This window comes from Trachurus japonicus, chromosome 14, assembly GCF_045865225.1.
Source record: "Trachurus japonicus isolate A0001 chromosome 14, Traja_1.0".
NCBI classification, from domain to species: Eukaryota; Metazoa; Chordata; class Actinopteri; order Carangiformes; family Carangidae; genus Trachurus; species Trachurus japonicus.
Genome location: NC_140920.1, coordinates 2584824 through 2606160, shown reverse-complemented (window position 1 = coordinate 2606160; position 21337 = coordinate 2584824). Strand labels below are relative to the sequence as shown.

The 21337-nt window shown below is 38.6% G+C and overlaps 1 protein-coding gene and 2 non-coding genes across 3 annotated transcripts; all 3 read right to left on the bottom strand.

The window, feature by feature from the left end:
* Positions 1-529: 529 nt before the first annotated feature.
* On the bottom strand, positions 530-9765 carry LOC146974012 (homeobox protein CHOX-CAD-like). Its single transcript, XM_085797056.1, has 3 exons — positions 9186-9765; positions 2751-2899; positions 530-791 (listed from the first exon to the last, which is right to left on the bottom strand). The coding sequence occupies exons 1-3, from the start codon at positions 9763-9765 to the stop codon at positions 537-539; spliced, it is 984 nt and encodes a 327-aa protein (XP_085653182.1). The 3' UTR covers positions 530-536.
* An 8137-nt stretch (positions 9766-17902) lies between these two features.
* On the bottom strand, positions 17903-17975 carry trnav-cac (transfer RNA valine (anticodon CAC)). Its single transcript has one exon. It is a non-coding gene; the product is annotated as a tRNA-Val (tRNA).
* A 1696-nt stretch (positions 17976-19671) lies between these two features.
* Positions 19672-19743, bottom strand: trnad-guc (transfer RNA aspartic acid (anticodon GUC)). Its single transcript has one exon. It is a non-coding gene; the product is annotated as a tRNA-Asp (tRNA).
* Between the last annotated feature and the right edge of the window lie 1594 nt (positions 19744-21337).

Here is a 21337-nt window from a genome sequence, read left to right as displayed (position 1 = left end):
TGTCATGTGAAGTGAAATTATCTAAAAAGAAGTTCATTTTTAGGTGATGAGACTTATTTTAAGTGGAAAGAGTTTAGTTTTGACTAGAAATGAGACATTTTGACAAGAAATAAGGCAAATATTCTTGGAAAAATTTAGAGTTTTTGCAGTGTGGCTTTGGTGAAATGGGATTTATGGGTCTACTTTGACAAAATGCATCATGATAAAGCTCAAATAATCAAATATCTTTTTTTTTAAGTAGCTTTAGTGTTTAAAAAACAAAAAAACGATGTGAAATATTAAAACCCGTGTTTCCGCGGCGGCTTCCTCCCATGCCGTCACACCAAATATCTGCTGAGAGTCTTTTTGCTTCGTCCTGACGTCGAGATAATGAAGAGGAATCTGCAACACGAGTCTGACGGGACAGGAAGTAGCCTACTCAGTTCAACGTGTGTGAGGGGGGAGGACGAGGAGGGGAGGAGGGGGGGAGGGGCCGAGAGTCTTTAGTCCTGATAGAAACGTCCTCTTCCTCTTCCTCCTCTTCCTCCTCCTCCTCCTCAGTACTCCTCCTTGATGTTTAACGGCAGCGACGTGGGGGACACCAGCCCGTTGCTGCCGCTGCTGCTCGACACCATGGCGACGCTGCTGCTGCCGTTTCCGTGGAGACCTCCTCCCCCTCCTCCTCCTCCCGCCCCGCTGCCGTTGGTGCCGGCGGGCGGCGTGGGCGTGGTGGTGGACGACGCCGGCTGCTGGAGCTTCTTCTTGTTGATCTTACGCTCCTTCGCTCTGCGGTTCTGAAACCAGATCTTCACCTGGACCGGGAAAACAACACGGACTCATATTAGGAAACATATAGACTATATATCATTATCTTAAAGGGATAGTTCAACATTTTGGCAAATTGGCCCATTGCCATAATCCCTAGACCGAATCTCCTTGTTGTTTACATTCTACTTCCGGGTAGAAAACCAGCACGTAATTTGAGTGAGATCAATAGTAACGAACGAGAGTTTAGCTATATATCATGTTTTTCACGCCCTATCACCGTTTAGACAAATCTGAAATGATTGAAGAAACATTACTATTTCTGTGTGTGTGTTTTGTGTTGCTATGTGTTGTATTTATTCAGTTTGGGGGAATCACAGTGTCTAGAAAGCATCAGTGGCTCAGCTGACAGGGACAGCTAACGGTAGCTAAGCTAACGGCGGTAGCTAAGCTAACGGCGGTAGCTAAGCTAACGGCGGTAGCTAAGCTAACACCAGGACGTCAGCTGTTAAAACCCTCCCGTTGTGGGACACGACATGAAACTACTCCAGTTAGCTCAGTCATGTTGGAACTCAGATATCCGCTGGAGAAAATATTTTTTCATGGAGCGTTTATTGAGTCACTGAGTTATTAAAGTTAAACAGGTAGCTAACCGTTAGCCCGGCTAATCTATGATAACCATGACTAATTACAAAAATGTGCACACGTAAATAGTATTGTTTGTCCAATCATTGGTTTTATAAACTTTACAAACATCAGATTAGTCTAAACGGTGATATAGTGACATGAAAAATTTGATAAATATAGCGAAACTCTCGTCCGTCACTATTGTTCTCATGCTGGTTTTCTACCCGGAAGTAGTTGTAAACAACAAGGCGATTCGTCCTATAGTCATAGCAGTAGGTTCGTTACCTTTAATTGTCGGTGCAAGCTATTTTTTGAACAGCGGAGCAGAGCCGTGAGCTGCTCAGAGCTACGCTACGGAGGCTCATTATGGGATTTCTTAATGGTTTCCCTCATCATCAAACTCATCAAATACACAATCCAACAACTAGGCTACACAACGCTCTGGTGGACAAGTTGTGAGCTGCACATTCACCACGCTATGAGATAATAACACAACGTTACCACACAGAGTTGTTGTAGAGGGAAATTCATGCAAAACCGCTGATGCACGTTGCCTTCAGGGACAGTTTTTCATCAACAGTCTCTGTATTTCCCTCTAAAACAACTCTGTCTGGTAACGTTGTGTTATTATCTCATAGCGTGGTGAAATCAAGTAAAACACATCCTACAAGTATTGCATAGTGGGTCCAGGTGGTGGTGAGGGGGCGGGGCTTAGTTGTGACATCACAAAGTGACAGGAAGTCCTGACGGCTGGTTTTAAGGCTCAGTTTCTGAATACAGGCTGTGTGCATTTCTCTGTGGACTGAGGCTTTGACACTTTCACAGTATTAATATAGAACCTAGAGCTGCTTTATAATCACACTACACATGGACATCTACCTTTATACTGTATGGAGCTTTAACACAAACATCTACCTTTATACTGTATGGAGCTTTAATACAAACATCTACCTTTATACTGTATGGAGCTTTAACACAAACATCTACCTTTATACTGTATGGAGCTTTAACACAAACATCTACCTTTATACTGTATGGAGCTTTAACACAAACATCTACCTTTATACCGTATGGAGCTTTAACACAAACATCTACCTTTATACCGTATGGAGCTTTAATAAAAACATCTACCTTTATACTGTATGGAGCTTTAATACAAACATCTACCTTTATACTGTATGGAGCTTTAACACAAACATCTACCTTTATACTGTATGGAGCTTTAATACAAACATCTACCTTTATACTGTATGGAGCTTTAACACAAACATCTATCTTTATACTATGAAGCTTTAAGTGAAAGTGCCAAAAAAAAATCAAAAAATCATCATCTGTCATCAACGACCATGTTTCATGTGAGTGTCTGCGTGTTGACGTACCTGTCTCTCTGACAAGCTCAGCGCCGTGGCGAGCTCGGCCTTCCGTCTGATGGTGATGTATTTGCTGTAGTGAAACTCTTTCTCCAGCTCCAGCCGCTGGTGGTCGGTGTAAACCACGCGGTACTTGTCTTTGGTCCGGGTCTTTCCGTCTGGGAGAAAACCAACAAACAAACAAAAAAAAACAATGGGTCAAACTTTGAGCTCAAACCTGATGGACTCAAAGAAACATTCTGCTGATTTTACACAATTAAACAAATGGTTAAATGCTAATTTAACAGGCTTATGTACAAAAAAATAAGCTTTTTTTTTTTTGCAACAGTGGCTGATGAGGTAGAGTGGGTCGTCTGTGGCCAAGACATCCGAACCCACTTTGCCTCGTTGTGAAAGCGCGTGAATGTGTATTAATGTTTTTTGGTGGTTATTGGGGCCGTTTGGCGCACGTTGACAGCCAATTAAGGAGATTTGATATGTTTCCAATCAAATATGGGATTTTACTTTACAAAGGTCTTTAAGTTACATCCTAGTGAAAGCAACTACAAAGAACTTTCATTTCGTGTTGATTTTGGCGACCCCTGTGGACAAAAGCGGTAGTGTTTTGCCGGAATGAAAACTGCTGCGTTCGATTGCAGTCCGACATTCCGACTTCCGATGCAGATGTGAACTCTGGCTGCATTGTATGCGTGGAACTATATTCCCTTTTCCATAACTTCTTTCCTTGCTTGAACATCTCGGTTGGAAAATAAATAGCCTAAATAAATAAATACCTCTCACGGTGTGCGACACCATTTTGCTTTGACGTAAATCCGACCAACTCGGGCTGCTTGGATTCTACCCGAGTTACCGAGTCGCAGTCCCGACTTCAAGGGACGTTCTATTGCATTTTTCCGATTCGGAGGTCGGATCTTTCCGAGTTCCGAGTGCAATCGAAGGCAGCAGTCTTCATTCCCGCAAAACATTACCGCTTTTGTCCACAGGGGTCGCCAAAATTAACACGAAATGAAAGTTCTTTGTAGTTGCTTTCACTAAGATCGAACGCAGCATTACATCTTCTTACATTCATCCCACTCATTTGCTGTTGTAGGTCATACAGAGACTTTAGCAGAAACAAGATACTTTTGCATATCCAGTTAAAAGTTCTATGTAGTGGCTTTAACTAATGTTAGTTAGTTAAAGGGACAACCAGGAGTTTTGGAAAAGCGAAGTGTTTCCACACCACATTTATGAGCCTCCGCACCGTGAAATTCTTTGACCGGAGCAAGACAGACTCATGTTTTCATTCATCAAGAATTAAAGTCAGAGGTTGGAAGACGATCACATACCGTCGTAGTTCCCACCATAAACGGAGATTCGGCGGCGTTATTCTCATGACTCGCCACGAAACCGAAAGTAAAGAAACGCTGGTCGGCTCGCCCAGCATTTCCACCACCACTAATAATAACAAAATAACTATAGAGACAAAACCATAGATTTATCTAAAATGGAGCCATTAACAAGTGTGGGTAGCGTAGATTCATCCACATTAATATGAGACTTTTTTATTGTCGCGGAATTTTTCGTTCTGCCGACGGAGAAACTCCTCGTTGTCCCTTTAATTGTTTCATTTCCAGTATTAGCTTCACATATGAGCTAACGTTAGCAGATAGTAGCACTAGTAGCATTGAGCAGTGAAACAACGGACTACAAGTGTTTGTAGAGAAATATTTCGACATCAACACAGTTTATTATTCCATTTGATGTGGTCGGTGGTGGACTGGGGCAAAAAAATCAACCCTGGCATTTTTGGCCCAGATCGGCCCACAACACTCTCCGCTGACTGCTACCAATGCTTTCATTTTTAATGCCACCGACCTGGCTTTGCTGTGACACTGTCATTGGCCCAGCCCATCGGCCCAATGGGATGTCAGATGGCTAGTCCGCCCGTGAATGTGGTGGTTTTTAATCTTTAAACTTCTGCCATTAGTTTTTTTAAAATGGTCATCAGTTTCCACTCAGGAACTGTGCAGTTTGTGTCATTGAACAGTGATAAATGACTGTGAACTGGCTCCTATAACAACATCACTGCACCAAATCACATCAACGGTGTAAAAAAAACATGAATGAGGCAAATGGAGTGGTTGTATTTTATATTACGTGTTATAAACTGTCCTCAGCGACTGTTCACATCGACTCTCCATGACTCCTCTATTCAAATACACATGCGGCATCAGCTGGATTTGCATAAACTGTGTCCTATCGGCCTTTATTGATTCACAGCTGCAGCGTCGCCGTGTTGCTGTCGCTGCATCATCACTTCCTGTGCTGATGATTTCTCTTCATCACTGGTACCAGAGAATTAACAAGCTGTTCAAACCAATAAACTTTATTTAAACACACAAGAGTCAAACCTGTGCTTGAAAATGTTCTATGTAAATGTAAACGTACGCTGAAGATGCTGAAGAACACGCATGAGTCGAGTTTTCCTCCAGAAAACTCAGTTAATCAGTAAATTTGGGTTGGAGGAAACATAAAAGCTTCATGGCGTCAACACAATATGAAAACGTAAAAAAGTTTGTTCTGTAGCTCAGCACATTGACTCATGTTTTCTCAAACCCAAGTAACTTCAAAAACGTCATTTCTTAATCATCTTTCAATTGGAAAATGTCTCGGAGGGAAATACTAATAATACTGTCTTTACATTTATCAACCTGTAGTTTGCATATCAAGCAAATGAAGACTTGCTCCTCTATTATTAATTAAACCACCCAACAGCACAATTTACAGAAGTATGGTTGAACATATTAATCAATATTCAAAAAAAGATAAAAGAAAAAAGATCAAAGGCCTGATTGTACTTTAACACTTTCACTTAAAGCTCCATACAGTATAAAGGTAGATGTTTGTATTAAAGCTCCATACAGTATAAAGGTAGATGTTTGTGTTAAAGCTCCATACAGTATAAAGGTAGATGTTTGTGTTAAAGCTCCATACAGTATAAAGGTAGATGTTTGTGTTAAAGCTCCATACAGTATAAAGGTAGATGTTTGTGTTAAAGCTCCATACAGTATAAAGGTAGATGTTTGTGTTAAAGCTCCTTCAGTATAAAGGTAGATGTTTGTGTTAAAGCTCCATACAGTATAAAGGTAGATGTTCGTATTAAAGCTCCATACAGTATAAAGGTAGATGTTTGTATTAAAGCTCCATACAGTATAAAGGTAGATGTTTGTGTTAAAGCTCCATACAGTATAAAGGTAGATGTTTGTGTTAAAGCTCCATACAGTATAAAGGTAGATGTTTGTATTAAAGCTCCATACAGTATAAAGGTAGATGTTTGTATTAAAGCTCCATACAGTATAAAGGTAGATGTTTGTGTTAAAGCTCCATACAGTATAAAGGTAGATGTCCATGTGTAGTGTGATTATAAAGCAGCTCTAGGTTCTATATTAATACTGTGAAAGTATCAAAGCCTCAGTCCACAGAGAAATGCACACAGCCTGTATTCAGAAACTGAGCCTTAAAACCAGCCGTCAGGACTTCCTGTCACTTTGTGATGTCACAACGATACTGCAATACTTGCAGGGTTTGGTTTATCTGAGGGTTTTATTCTGAAATCTGCTCTATTTTTACTGGATCACTCAAAAATAAAAGACCAATGGAAGAGAAAACTGAAAATAAAACCAACAGCAAACACAAACTAAAAGATATAAAATAAAAAGCTATCAGTGTGAGCTCAAACACACAAACACACACACACACACAGACAGACTGCGAGGAAACATTTTAAACACACAGATGGTTTTGTTAAAGTTAATTAAAAGGCCGTCAGCTCAGCTTAACACGCTCTGATTCAGTATTAACACTAAACACACACAGGTTAACTAACAATGATGTCCCTCTCCTCCTCCACACACACACACACACACACACACACACACACACACACACACACACACATGAGCGTGTCGAGTGTCAGTTTTCAGTGTGTGTGTGTGTGTGTGTGTCTGTGTATAATCGATCACTGGGGCAAATTCAAAGTCAAACATTTGGGTTTTGGGGGGAACATCTGTCTGAAGAGTTTCTGCTCCATTTGTCCAAAAGTAAAACCAACAGTTGGATGAAATGAAGAGAAAGAGAAGGAGAGAAGGAGAGAAGGAGAGAGAGAAAGAGAGAGATAAATGAAACCTCTAACATGTTCCCAGTCGAACATCTGGAGATGCCCAGCCAGGCCGACGGAGCAGCATGGCGGCGAGAAAACCCAGAATCCAGATGTGCAAAGTAACATCGTCCCATCAAACCAGAAATGACCGGCGGCGGCAGAACTGATAAACATCTGGATAAACTGATAATTAATTAATAATAATCCTATTTAAACAGCTGATACCAGGAAGCAGCTGCAGACAGAGTGGCAGCTCGGACTCAGTTTATAGGGTTTTTTTTATAAAATGTGTAATGCAGGAAACTCCCGACGGCCTTAAACACAACTGATCCACATGTTGCTTTGCTGTTTCTCTTTCTCTTTCTTTATATGAATTAATCTGTTGAAATCTGCTGTTTTGTATTAGCTACGTAATAAAGTTAAGGTCTAACAAATCTAACAAATGAACATTACAGCTCCTGAACAAGCCTGAGTTTGTTTTAGTTCATAATATTGAGCTCATTTGTTCTTCTTCAGAATCAACTTCAGTTGTTTCTGCCTGTTCAATACCTGCTGCAGCAGAGATTATCAATACTTTATCAATCTATTAGGCTAATTGGCTATGAAATAATAATAATAGGCCTAATGATAAATCTAAAATAGACATGATAAAAGCCAAAAACACAAAGATGGAAAACAGAACAACTTATTTGAATTTACAGATGTGTCTTATAGAAAGCTGCCTTTTCTTAACAGGCCTATAGGATATGAATATGAGCTGGATGAGGGTGTTTCCTCTGTTTATGTGTTATTTATAATATTATCTAGGCCTTTTATTGTTGCTGTTTAGCAACTTGCAGGTTAGTTTAAATTAATATTTAAGCTTTTTTTTTTTAAACTGCCTGTGAATATTCTCATTTGTTCAGCTCATCGTTATCTTATCCCCAAAGACATTTAAATCAAACGCAACTGGACTTTGACTGGACTATAGACAAATATGTGTTTGTTTTTTTTCATGGTTAAAACAAACTTTAGCTACTTTCTTCTCTCTCTGTTTTTAAAATAATTTTACAGATGAAAAATTAGGCTATTGTGAAAATCAATCAGTTAATCGATAGTGGGCATGTAGGTTGAGACGCGGTGGGTGTGGGGAGGTGTGGGGAGGTGTGGGGAGGCCTCGTGGGCTCCAGGGCCGCAGACACACGGTCACACTTCACACTTCAAAGTGGGAACCGACTTGTAAACTGTTGTTTTCTCCGCCCAGAGACAAGCAGCAGCACAAAGGCCGCGGGGAAACATTTACATCACAACGGCTTCACACCTCCTGCAGACCGGCTGCACCTGTTTGATCCGGCCGCTGCCTGGGAACCAGACTGGAGCCCTGACGGACTGACGGACTGACTGACTGACAGCCGCTATAGGCTTTAATTCCTCCTGTTATAACTTATTATCGATCATAAAGCCACTTGAGATCGATCAATAATCAACTGAGCTTCCTTCTATACCAGGAAGAAGACGCCGAGTTACAGAAAATGAAGAAATGATCCCTAGAAATGACTTTAACAGCGAGGATGAGACAGTTTGACCAGTAACTTTTCCATTAAGAAGTTTTTTTGTCTTTTCTGCAGGTACCAACCACCAGCTGTGTCTCGTGCTGTGTGTCTCGTGCTGCCCCATGCACCTGTGCAGACATTTGAGTATCACTGCGGCTCCTATCTGACATATTAAAATGTGAAACAGTCTGTTGAGCTGCACACACACACGCTGCACACACACACACACACACACACACACACACACACACACACACACACACACACACACACACACACACACACACACACTATAGGCCACTGTGCAAATACTATCAGGATGTATTTAATAGAGAGTATTCTTGAATAAAGCAGCTAATCCAGGTTAAAAACATTTCTCTTTGCATGTTCTTATACCTGAGCTCTTTTTAAACTTTATCTATTTTCTTTAGCTACTTTTTTTTTTTTTGGCTCCTGCTTTTAACTGTGTTTTTTGTGTTCATGCTGTTTTATGTCCGTGAAGGTTCTCCGTCATCCAGGTCATCTTATTCTTGTGGAGTTGTAGTAAAAAGCAACAGTTGCTTTTTACTACAACTCCACAAGAAATGTATGTCTTTTTTTTTTAACAAATGTTTTGTCAACCTTTAAAGCATATTAAGTTGCCTTGGTATGAACTGCGCTGTATAAATAAAGATGCCTTGCCTTGCCTAATGTCATGCATGTGCAGAAAACAGCTGATTAAATGTAGTTTAACTCATCATCAGTTCATCTTCATCATCGTCTTCATCTTACTTGGGTTGGCGGACGGGGCCGTGCTGCGTCGTATCCAGTCGTAGGGCGTCCTGCGCTGCGGGGACCCGGGGGACAGCTGCTGCTGCGCGGCCGCGGCGGCGCTCAGGGAGGCGGGCAGCAGCGCCGGCGGCTGCCCGGGGAAGTCCGGGGGGCTGAAGCCCAGGCTGGGCCCCACCACGGCCCCCCCGCCGGGCACCGTGGAGGCCGCCGAGGCTGCAGCGGCGGCGGCGGCGGCGGCGGCGGCGTAGTGGTGATGGGACCACTCATCCCGGGTGGAGGGGTGAGGGTGAGGGTGAGGGTGAGGAGGGGGGTAGGAGGTCGACCCCCAGCCGCCCCCGCCGCCCGGCCCCGCGGCCTGCTGCTGCTGCTGCTGCTGCTGGGGGTCGGGGTTGAGGCCGTGGGGCAGCGGGTGGTGGTGGTGGTGGTGGTGGTGGTAGCCGCTGAAGTCCGCGTACTGCGGCGCCGGCGGCACGAAGCTCTGCGGGCTGAGGCTGAGCCCCGGGTGGCGGCCCACGGCGGCGGCGGCGGGGGGCTGGTGCGGGTACATGGACGAGTCTTTGTCCAGCTGCAGGTAGTACATCTTCCCAGGTGAGGAGGAGGAGGAGGAGGAGGGGGGAGCAGCTCCCTCTACATACTGCGGCTCCAGCCTGCCTGCAAAGCGCTGCGCTCTCCTCTCTCACACACACACACACCTGGCTGCTCCTCACACACACCTGGATGGTGGCTGGCTGCTGGCCTATAGAGGTAAAGGGAGTTTCAGATAGACTAGACTACCTGCTCTACTCTCTCTCTCTCTACCTGTCCACACCTCCACCTGCCCTCTCCCTCTCTCTCTCCCTCTATCTCTCTCTGTTTGTGGTTTCTCCATCAGCTGCCCGTTAAAAGTGCTGCAGTCACATGGGGCAGTTTTATTGCCCTTATCTCCCTCCTCCCGCCTCCATGTCTCTCTCTCTCTCTCTCCCTCTGTCCCTTTCTCTTTCTCTCTCTCTATCTCTCTTCTTCCTCATCTCAATTTGCTTTATTGGCATGAATGTTACGAGAAAGCATCAAGAATCAATGAAACAAAAACAAATAGGCTACAACTCACAGAATCAAAGAAAAATAATGATAGATATGAGTTTATTTTTTCCTTTCCAAGGAAAATTGTTTTCACCATTTCGTACAGAGCGGCCTCGAGAAGTGCAACTTACAGACATTAACATACATTCCCACATTTCATACACCTCAATTACATAGAGACACAAAAAAATATATATTTATACTGTATACCCTATGCATGTGTGTGCTGATGAAGTGTCTCTCTTATACACAGATCGGGTGTCATCAGGTAGGTTGTTATAGCCTAATGAAAAATATATACACGTAGTTCATATTACATGATGATGATAGTAATAATAAATAGATAGAATAATGATAATACATAAAATAAAGAAATGAAAAACAACATAGCCTATCCGTAGTTCATATCTCACTTTATCATCATCTCCCCCTTTCTCTTTCTCTTTCTCTCTCTCTTCTTCCTCATCTCAATTTTCAATTCAATTCAACTTTGCTTTATTGACATGAATGTTACGAGAACTAGGCTATATGTTGCCAAAGCATCAAGAATCAATGAAACAAAACAGAATCAAATATATACAAATAAAATAAAGATAAATGTATACTGTATACCCTATGCATGAAGTGTTGTCTCTCTTATACACAGATTGGGTGTCATTATAAGTTGTTATAGCTATAATGAAAAATATATAGGCTAGTTCATATTAAATGATGATGATAATACTAATAATAATAGATATAATAATAATACATAAAATAAAGAAATGAAAACATATGCACGTAGTTCATATCTCACTTCATCACCACCTCCACCTCCACCCCCCTCTGCCCCCTCCCTCCCCCGGGCTGCGGCCTCTCCTCCGCGGCCTGGATTTGCATGACAGTCCGCTGCTGCATTTCAAAGGCTCCATCAAAGGGAAGCAGGAAAAGCTACAAATGACGGCGAAGAGCTGAAGAAAAGGACCGAGATGTTCCGTCAGAGTGACGACAGGTTCATCCATTCATCCATTCATTCATTCATTCATTCATTCATTTCACGGTCACATCCTTCCTCTGTTGGAAAAATGTCACATTATGAAATAAAATATAACAAAGGCTCTCAGTCTGCTTCTTTATAGCCTATTTGTTTAAGCTACTACTGATAATAATAATAATTAGGCTAATAGGTTAATAAAAGCATAGGTAGGTAATAATAATCATAACAATAGGCCATTTATTATTATTTAGTCAGATACATATTTCCTTTTAAGTGTTCATGTTCATGTTCATTGAATTAATTTATGAAGAGCACCGAACAGCAGAATAATAATAACAATAGTAGGCTAATAGTAATAATAATAATAATAATAATAATAATGATAATAATAATAATAATAATAATAATAATAGGAGCCACAATATATATTACGTACTCCGTGCTGATACTTTCACTTTTACTCTGAGTGTAGACCGGTATAGGTCTACAGGCTATAATGAAGAAACGTATTGTTGATGATTACATTACATTCATTCAGTTTTATTTTATTGTGTCACTTATTGCAGGTTAATTAGTATTTTAATGTTTTATATAGTATTATGTGTTTTATCTGCTCTGTCCTGGATTTAATTTTTCATGTGTTTAGCCTCATGTCTCTTAAAACTGGATGAAATTAAATCAACAGAGACAAATTAGATTAAAAAAAAGAATCAAATCAAATCTTTTCATTCTGTTGATAAAACAGAAAAGTTGATGAAAATGGTGCAAAATATGAAACTTAAAAAAGAAAAAGCATTAATAGGCCTATAACACTTTTACAATATTGAGGCCATATTTGCGGTTAATTGTCACCATTATTATTAATCATTGTTATTATTTAAATTTTAATTTGACTCAGTTTTAGCCTTTTTTCCAGTGGAAGGGTTTTACTACCATCCGTCCTCCTGGAGAAGAACAAACTGCTTCTTTATGGATTTATGGAGATTTATTGTTTTACACTGATGAGTATTTAGTTTCTTCTGCTGCAGTAAAATCAATAAAAGCCTCAATAGTTCTCATTAAACAGATTATTTGTGTTTTCAAGTGTTTGATTGATGTCGAGGCTTCAGCAGCTGCCTCTGGATCTTTATTTTTATTTTTAAAAGAAAAACATTTTAAAACATGTTAAAATTATCACTAACTTTCATTTTATACTGCAATTATATTGTAACTGTAGCTACATTTAACATCAAATCTGAAAGAAGTGAGATTCAAAAATTAAAAAACAAAAATCGAAAAAGCCACGAAAGTTGTTTTTTTTTGCTAAATCATTTTTTATTATTATTCACTATTAAAGAAATTAAAACAATATCAATCACTTTTTTAGTCTGATAATACATTTAGGAGAACATTTTTTAACATTTGGATGTCATTTGATCTAATTAACAAGTAGTTTTACATTAAACACACAGAATAAAACAGTTTGAAATCATTTTATTACTCAATATAAAATAAAATAAGGATGTGAAAATAGATATTGAACCAATTTGGCTTTAATTTGGCTGAATGTTTCACCTGATCAACTCAATTTTACTCCGGCCTGCAGAAAAACAAAAAATATGATATTATAATTGGCTATTAGTGTATAATTAGTATTCAATTAGCCTATATTATAATATAATCTTCTGAAAATCATGTTTATGCTTCCAATTTACGGCGCTGTAACAGGTCCTTCAGTCGGAGGTGAATTAGCCTCAGTTATATAAACTGAGGGTGAAAGTGTCTTTACAACACTTAACAGCAGCTGTAACAGAACATAAACATGTTGGTAATAAATGCTTTAACAGACTTATAATGCAGCTGTAATCAGATGTTTTATTAATGTTATGGAGGCTCCTGTATGAACAGATAATCAATGACTATACAGTAAAACACAACTGTGTCAATGAAATACAGTAGGCCTATATTTAAACATCGGTTATAAACAGTCAGTTATACACAAAGAAACAAAACAAAACAAAAAAACATTTCCAACTCTACATATAAAGGGGATAGATAATAAGTCTTTTGAAATTGAAAAGTTAATTTAGCCGAAATGAGGAACTACAAAAACATATAAGAATGAAAAATAAAATGGCTGTCTTTTATACAGAAAACTTTACAGAGAAAGAAAATATAAAATAAAATATAATAAAATAAAATAAATAGGCCTCATATTAAATTCAGAAAAGCAGTAGAATTTCTTTTTATTTTAGTTTCAACAGACATTTTCTATAATAAATTAAAAAAAAGATTATCTCAGAGAGAGGTTCAATAAATGTAATGAAGGTTAAAGCGCCGCTAGCGTCGCTAAACACTGAAACGAGGTGAAAGAAAAAGAAACTGTAATGAAAAGACGAAGAAAGAAAGAGAAAGAGAGGGAAAGAGAGATCACTGAAGTGGAGGAGATAAGGAAGGATGTGTGTGTGTGTGTGAACTGGGCGGCGGCCATCTTGTGTCTGTTTCCCCTCTGTCACCTGTCCTCAGGTGAACCATTAACCAGCGAAGCCCCATAAAGCTGCTGCTGCGTATGGAAAGTCTGATGATGGCGGCCGGTCGTAAAACACCACTGCTGCTGCTGCTGCTGCTGCTGCTGCTGCTGTCATCCTTCACCTTGACACAGTTTGCATGCGAGAACAAACCTCGACCGCTGAGTTTAACCCCGAACGCTAACACCGCCGCGCGCTAGGCTACAGTAGCTACGTTAGCTTAGCTCATTGTAGTTTATACCAGGGGTTCTCAGCTAGTCTCACTCTGGGCTCCACATCTTCCCATGGTCATTAAGTCGCGACCCACTTTTATAGAATTCAAACCAAGAATTTTTTTTTTTTAAGCCTTTAAAAACTCATTTTGCTCTTTATGGAGCAAAGTGCATTTCAGGGCACATGAATGAAACTGAGGAGTTACCATGACAACTGGATGTACGGAAGTGAATAAAAAAATATCAAACTGCACAAAATGGAGACCAACAAAACGATATATTTGACTTCTAATGCATCTCTGCATTCAGAGCATGTTCACAAAAGTGAATAAATATCAAATTGCACAAAATAAAGACCCACAAAACAAAACAAGGTATTTTCACTGCATTCAGGCCACATTAATAAGAAACTGATTTGCATTCAGAGCAAATGGAGCAAATAATAAGAAAGTGAGGAGGAGCATTACAACTGCATGTGTTCACGTGTCTCGTGTGCCTTTCAAAATAAGTTATTTTTCAAAATAAAAGACATGTCCAACATCAGATGTGCATTAAATATTATTTACTTTTTTGACCAGCTGTCCGCGACCCATCCAGAACGGGTCCGCGACCCACTTTTGGGTCCCGACCCACCAGTTGAGAACCACTGGTTTATCTTATTTAACTTCATTGTGCTAACCCTTCTGTTTGGTTGACTGTAACTTAATTAGGCCTATTATAAATTATTATTATTTATCTTTGATTATTTGGACTTGATGTGTCTGTTTATGTTGCATAAAAGTCATAAAACTGGATTAATGATGTGCAGATCAATACCGAAAGTGTTGGTTTTAGGATCGATAGCCGACTCATAATAAAGTATCAATAGGACTAATCACAAATCTGCAGTAAATTGAGATTAAGAAGCATTTTCATCACAATCCAGAATTATTTCTGTTTCCTGTTTCTGAATACGGTTGTGTAAATCAATGCGCTCCTTCCAGACACACACACACACACGCACACACACACGCACACACACACACACACACACACACACACACTGCTGAACTCATAGACCTATAACGAGAGCAGGAGTTTGATGTTACTGTATAGGTATTACAGTAAAAAAGAGAATTTTCCAATCAAAGAATTTATAAGATAATCTGTGATTGATTTGCATATGTCAAAGAAATTGCAGACTATTCCTTTAAATGTATTTGCAAATGGTCGATGTCATCCTCAACTTTTCTAATTTTCTCATCAATTGTGGGAAATGCACTAGGCCAATATACACCTTTGGTTTTAATTGGTTTTATTGGATCAGAATGAAAATCAGTGGTGTTTTCTCAGCATTATTATATTTTTGTGACTTTCTCTTTTTGTTTTGCTTTTCTTATGTAGTTTAAGTTTGTTTCTCTCTAGTAATTCAATAATTCAGTCATTGTTATTTCAGGTATTGAAAGTATCTACCAGATGATTAAATCTAAACTCTGACCGGGACCGGGCTGTGGCACTACAAATGTGTTTCTACTTCACCTGTAGCTATACTACACATGTGCACTTCATTCATAAATATACACATAAACACATAGACCTACTGTAAGTGAGAGTGTGTGTGCGTATAAGAGTCACAGCCCTGAAGGGTTCAATTTGAAACAACTGGGATTATAGTCACTGATAATGAGAAGAGACATTGGCTGGCTTCTTTTCCCCAATATTATCAAGTTACATAAAGCATTAAAGGAGTTTTATTTTCATACAGAGTTCTAAATATTATAAAGTTATTCCACTAACTTCTTTTCTTCTGATTTTCTGTATCGTTTTATGAATCTTCATAGCGTTTCACTTCACTCTATTGTTTTACACTTCAACTGCTTTTTATTTCATCTTTCATCAGCTTTCGTATAGTTTTTCTCCTCTGGCCTGGTTTCCCTATAGGCCTATATCCTACAGCAGCTGGATTGTAACAAATGCATATCATAGATCGTACATTATCATGGGACATGCATATTAAGAGGATAATAACCAAAATTGGAAACATTCTTTCAATGATTAGGAGATGCTCTAAATATCTAACAACACAAATTACTAAACAAGTCATTCAAGCACTGGTTTTGTCACATATGGATTATTGTACAGTTGTTTGGTCCAATACCTCACTAGCCAACATCAGAAAACTGCAACTACAACTTTGACTATTTGTCAAATGCATGATGCCAGTCTTGGTTGGCTGGATGTTAAGCACAGATTGTCATATTTGTTGATGGTTTTTCTTAGAAATATAATAACAACTAAAATGCCATATATTTTGTATAGAAAAGTATATCTTTTAGTTCAAACATATTCAACTCGACATGCTGCTGGAGGTTATTTTATTTTAGCCAGGGCACTCTCTCAGCTACAGTATTATATCGAGCTATGAAGGAGTGGAATGCCCTTCCCAATTATGTTATACAACAAAGAAACATGGTTAGTTTTAAAATGAAACTAAGGCTGGATTGCACCAACAAGGTTTAATTTAATCTAAGATTAGCACTAATCAGAGATTAGTAAAACTCAGTTTAAAATTAGTTAATCCATGTTTAAAATTAAGCAGAGCTCTGTTGCACCATTTAAAATCAATCTCAGTTTAGTAAAACTCAGTTTAACTGAATTTAAACTGATTTAAATCAATAGGGATAATTGTGGACATCTAAATAAAGAGATTATTATTTTGATCGCAATTTTGACTATTAGTAGCCTATATTTGTAAACTGGGTCCTGGTATCCTTGTTGTGTAGTGATTCAATGTAGGAGCGGGTAACATATGTTAAGTGTTTGTCTTGGATGTTTTGTTTTGTATGTGTATGTGTTTTCTGTATGTATTTTTGTTTTATGTATTAATGTGTTGTGTGTTAATGGTTTGTATTTGTCATTTATTATGATGAAAAGACCCCAGGGGAGTGGCAGCCGGAGGTGAAGCATACGGGTCAAACTCAGGCTGAAGTAACTTGTTGTATATGTTATATTTCGGGAACCAGAGCAGGAAGTTCTGGTTTCACTTCAGCTTTCTCTCGGTGACATGTTTGCTGTAGGTTATTATGTAATGGACTGGACATACAATATAACCAAGCAGCTTCTGCACTAGACACAGCACTGGACGACGTTCACCAGCAAATGAACCATATATTTAATCTGCCAGTATACTTATATTGTGAGTCAATTTTAACGCAGATATTGCACTAATTATAACAACAATAAAGTTTATTGTGGGTCATTATGCATGAATGAATAAAACGATAAAACAGAATCATCAGAAAAAGGACAAATAAACATTTAGACACACGGCTTAACAGCATTTCTATCAAAGCAGCACAATGATTTATGTCGTTTGACATAATTTGCATCTTCAAGTTTATTTTTGCTAAACATTTTATATGTCCTCTGAAACTTTAACAGACCAAATACTGGAAAAAGAAATAACAAACATATACCTACAGTAGGCCTATATATATTTCTTAAACGTGTTTAGGAAACATTAAGATGCGTTTTGTTAAGTATTATATAGGTTACACAGTTTTACTATTTATGATGTCATACACAAAACTAACCCTAAAAAAAGGCATTTTTGAAAAAGGCAAACTAAGTGGCCTGAATACTGAGTCTACTTAGGCTACATCATTATTCAGATTTTAGAAACTAATTAAGGTAAGGGTTTGTTTTTTTAAATTTGTCATTAAATTAAATTAGTCATGTGTGTATCTGTGTGTATGTCTTTTTCCTGAAGGTTAAGTTTAAAAGTGTGCAGCTGCTTGTCCTCTCACATTTCATTTATTTACTGTCTGCTGCCACCTGGTGGTTGAATACAGGGACACGGCTGGAAAATAGCAAACTCCTCGACTCGACTGGACTTTTTATTGTATGTTGAGGGTGTGTTAGGGTTAGCTCCGGGTTAAAACGCCTGAGATCAACCCTCCACAACAAAAAAAATAATAATAATAATGTTTCCGCCCGGTTTCGAACCGGGGACCTTTCGCGTGTGAGGCGAACGTGATAACCACTACACTACGGAAACTGGTGTCCACGTAGCAGCGAACATTGTCATTATAAATTAAACCATGAGTGAGTTGTACGTGGATTTTTGCATCGTTTCTGTAGTGTAGTGTAGTGTAGTGTAGTGTAGTGTAGTGTAGTGTAGTGTAGTGTAGTGGCCTCACACGCAGAAGGTTCGTTGCGTTCGTTAAGTTTTACGTTTTGTTGTTGTAAAATGTCGGACGATTAGGCTACTTGCTCCGATGCTGGCGCTGCTCTCTCTTCACTCTGTATCTGTAAAGGGAGTCTCTTATTCTTACCAAAATGTGGAAACAGCGCCCCCAAAAATCCGCTTGTGGCCAAAAATATATTACATCCGTAGTGATAAGAACTACCATAGAGAATGAACGATAAGTTAAGAGAGTTAAGCTCTTACTGTTTAGCAGGGGCGTGGCCGCAAAACCGGCCAGAAACATTTTTAAACTTTATGTCACTGATTTGACCCCGTTTAATCACAGTCCAGTGGCCACTTAGTACTACTACACAGTTGCAAAATGTGAAACCTGAGTTGTTTTGGGTTGATGATGAGGCAAAGTCGGAATGGTTCTTCAGAAAATAAGTCTTTACTAGAGCTACTTTCATAAAAAGTGCCTGATCAAAAAGAAAAAGTGAATTATTTATGTGAATTCCATGTGGTTTTTGTTTTGTTTTGTTTTGTTTTGTCTGTGCTCTGATGATTTTGTTTGGTGTCTAAATATGAAATGTGTCTTGTAAGCCCTTATAGGCTGGGCGCCTTAATTGGTGCACGACACGTAAATAAATATACATTCATTCATTCATCCATGCAGCTCGGCTCGGTTTAGGTTTCCATTACAGCTGAGTATATGAGATCAAGGGTCAAAAATATGATGCACTTGTACAGTGATGTTCACATATAAAGTTTTGTAGTTGTAAAACTATTTGTGCACATGTAAAAAAAAAACAAAAAAAAACAACACAAATTTCCTACCTTCACATGCGACTCTGAAATCACAAGTTGCAACACTAAAGTTACGAGTTTACAAAGCTCAAATTACAAGTATGAATTTTGAACCTGTTTGGACGGCTTCAGACTGATTATCAAATAGACAAACAAATAAACTATGACAAGATGTTTATGGTGGAAGTTTCAGCAAGAGATAGACTGACAACGCTTCCAGTTGTAGCATAGGCTACAAGGTATAGAAATATTAAATGATGAATGATATATCACTCTGAGAGGCTTTGTTTGAACAAGTTAAAATGAACAAAGAATGAATGTAAGTAATCAACTCAGTAATTTTCATGGTGATATCTAAAGGTTGAAAATGTTACCCTATTCACATGAGAAAAACAATTAATAGGCATATGAATGGGCTATATTTTGGTCTTTTTTTCGAAACTTTACCCTTCTTCGGGGGCCTTTTTTCCCTCACTCAGGACATGCCGAGGATACAAAATCAATTGAGTTTGCTCTCTTACTCTTACCAAAATGTGGAAACAGCGCCCCCAAAAACCCACTTGTGGCCAAAAATATATTACATCCGTAGTGATAAGAACTACCATAGAGAATGAATGGTAAAAGTTAAGAGAGTTAAGCTCTGCTGTTCCTGGTCCTCGACAGCATAGTGGTTGGTAGTAAATGATCTTTATTAGGGTTAGGGTTAGGTAGGGGGGTTAATTAGGGTTTGTTATAAAAGGAAGGAAAAAAAAAAAGTTTCCTCCCCGTCGGGGAATCGAACCCCGGTCTTCCGCGTGACAGGCGGAGATACTGTCCACTATACTAACGAGGATGGAGCCAGAGGACATCGATCGATCTTATCTATCGACAGATCGTTTATAGGGTCTGTGTGGGTCAGAGAAGAGCATCTATGAGAAAAGAGAAGCCTGTGGACTTCCGACTTATTTACCGTAGATTAGTAGAGAAAGTACGGTGGCCGAGCAAGAGCTGCTTCCTTAGCATTATTGTTTGAGCTTCGGCAAGAAATTGCTCTTTTATTTTAAAGTAAAGGAAAAACCTTGTCTGAATGAACTTTCGTCTATGGATAAAAAAAAAAAAAAACATTTTTAAGGTTTGTGATTGATGCACAGTTGCTGCTCAGTGGTTTGAGTTTGAGTTGATTTATGTCCCGATGGTTCATGTGGACAGAGCGACATCTCGTGGTCAGAGAGTAAAACATCCAGAAACAGATGATTAAGGGAATTTAATTTTATATTCTATCTATTATTGTGTTACTTATGGGGAGCCTTATTTGATCCCATAGTTACTAGCCTATAAAAACAATACGCTGCATCAGATGTGCTAGTCATAGGTGCTACTAGTATAAAACTTGGTAAATATGAAACATCTGCACAAGGTTGTAGGCTACATGTGGAAAAAATAGATGATTAAAATCAAACAGATGTTATGTGGTGGGTGATCGGTGAAGACCATCGATGTTTTACAAAAGTCCCCTCGCGATTGTACAGATGAGTTGAGTGATTATCAGATGTATCATGGAGAGGAAAACTGTTTCCTCCCGGTTTCGAACCGGGGACCTTCTGTAGTCCACGGACTGTACAATCCACAGCATGAGGATTATGATGTTTATTATAATGATTAGACTACAACTAGCTGCACTACTCTGCTCTCTACATGTTGCTTTATAATAATAATAATAATAATAATAATAATAATAATAATAATAATAATAATAATAATAATAATAACAATAATAATAATAATAATAATTTCTATTTATATAGCGCCTTTCAAGAAACCCAAGGTCGCTTTCCAGTGAAGAATAAATAAAATACATAAAGGAGAGATTTTATGAGTAAAATGAAACCAGAAAAAAGAAAAGGCAGATTTTAGCATTAAAAAGTCTGTTTAATATTATATAAATATATCTAGACTTTTTATTTTATTTTTATTCTGTCTATACAATACAAAGAAGAACAAAAAAAGTTTTCAAGACATCCAGTCCACTGAAAAACATTGTGGACCGTAATGCCAGATAAAATATTGCTGCTACTGTTGCTCCTTTTAAAACATTAAATTATTATGTCGGAAGATATAACTATTTAAGACTTATATTAACACAAATATTCCGCTTATTTCTGCTTTAAGCAAAAGTTTATAACAGGAATAGAACATGTACTAACAATGATGTTAAAAAACAATAAAATAAAGCACAAAGAGCTGACATGATGATGTGATGAACACACATACAGTATTATCCAGGCCTCCATCCACTGTCTTCAACTCAGAGACTGTGATTTTATTTCATTTTTTAGTCAAAATCAAAACAAAACACATGATTGAACACAAACAGACACCAACAGCAACGTGTGCATGAGGATTTGTCTGTGGGAACGAGAGGGCGTGACTCATCAGCTGACAGACAA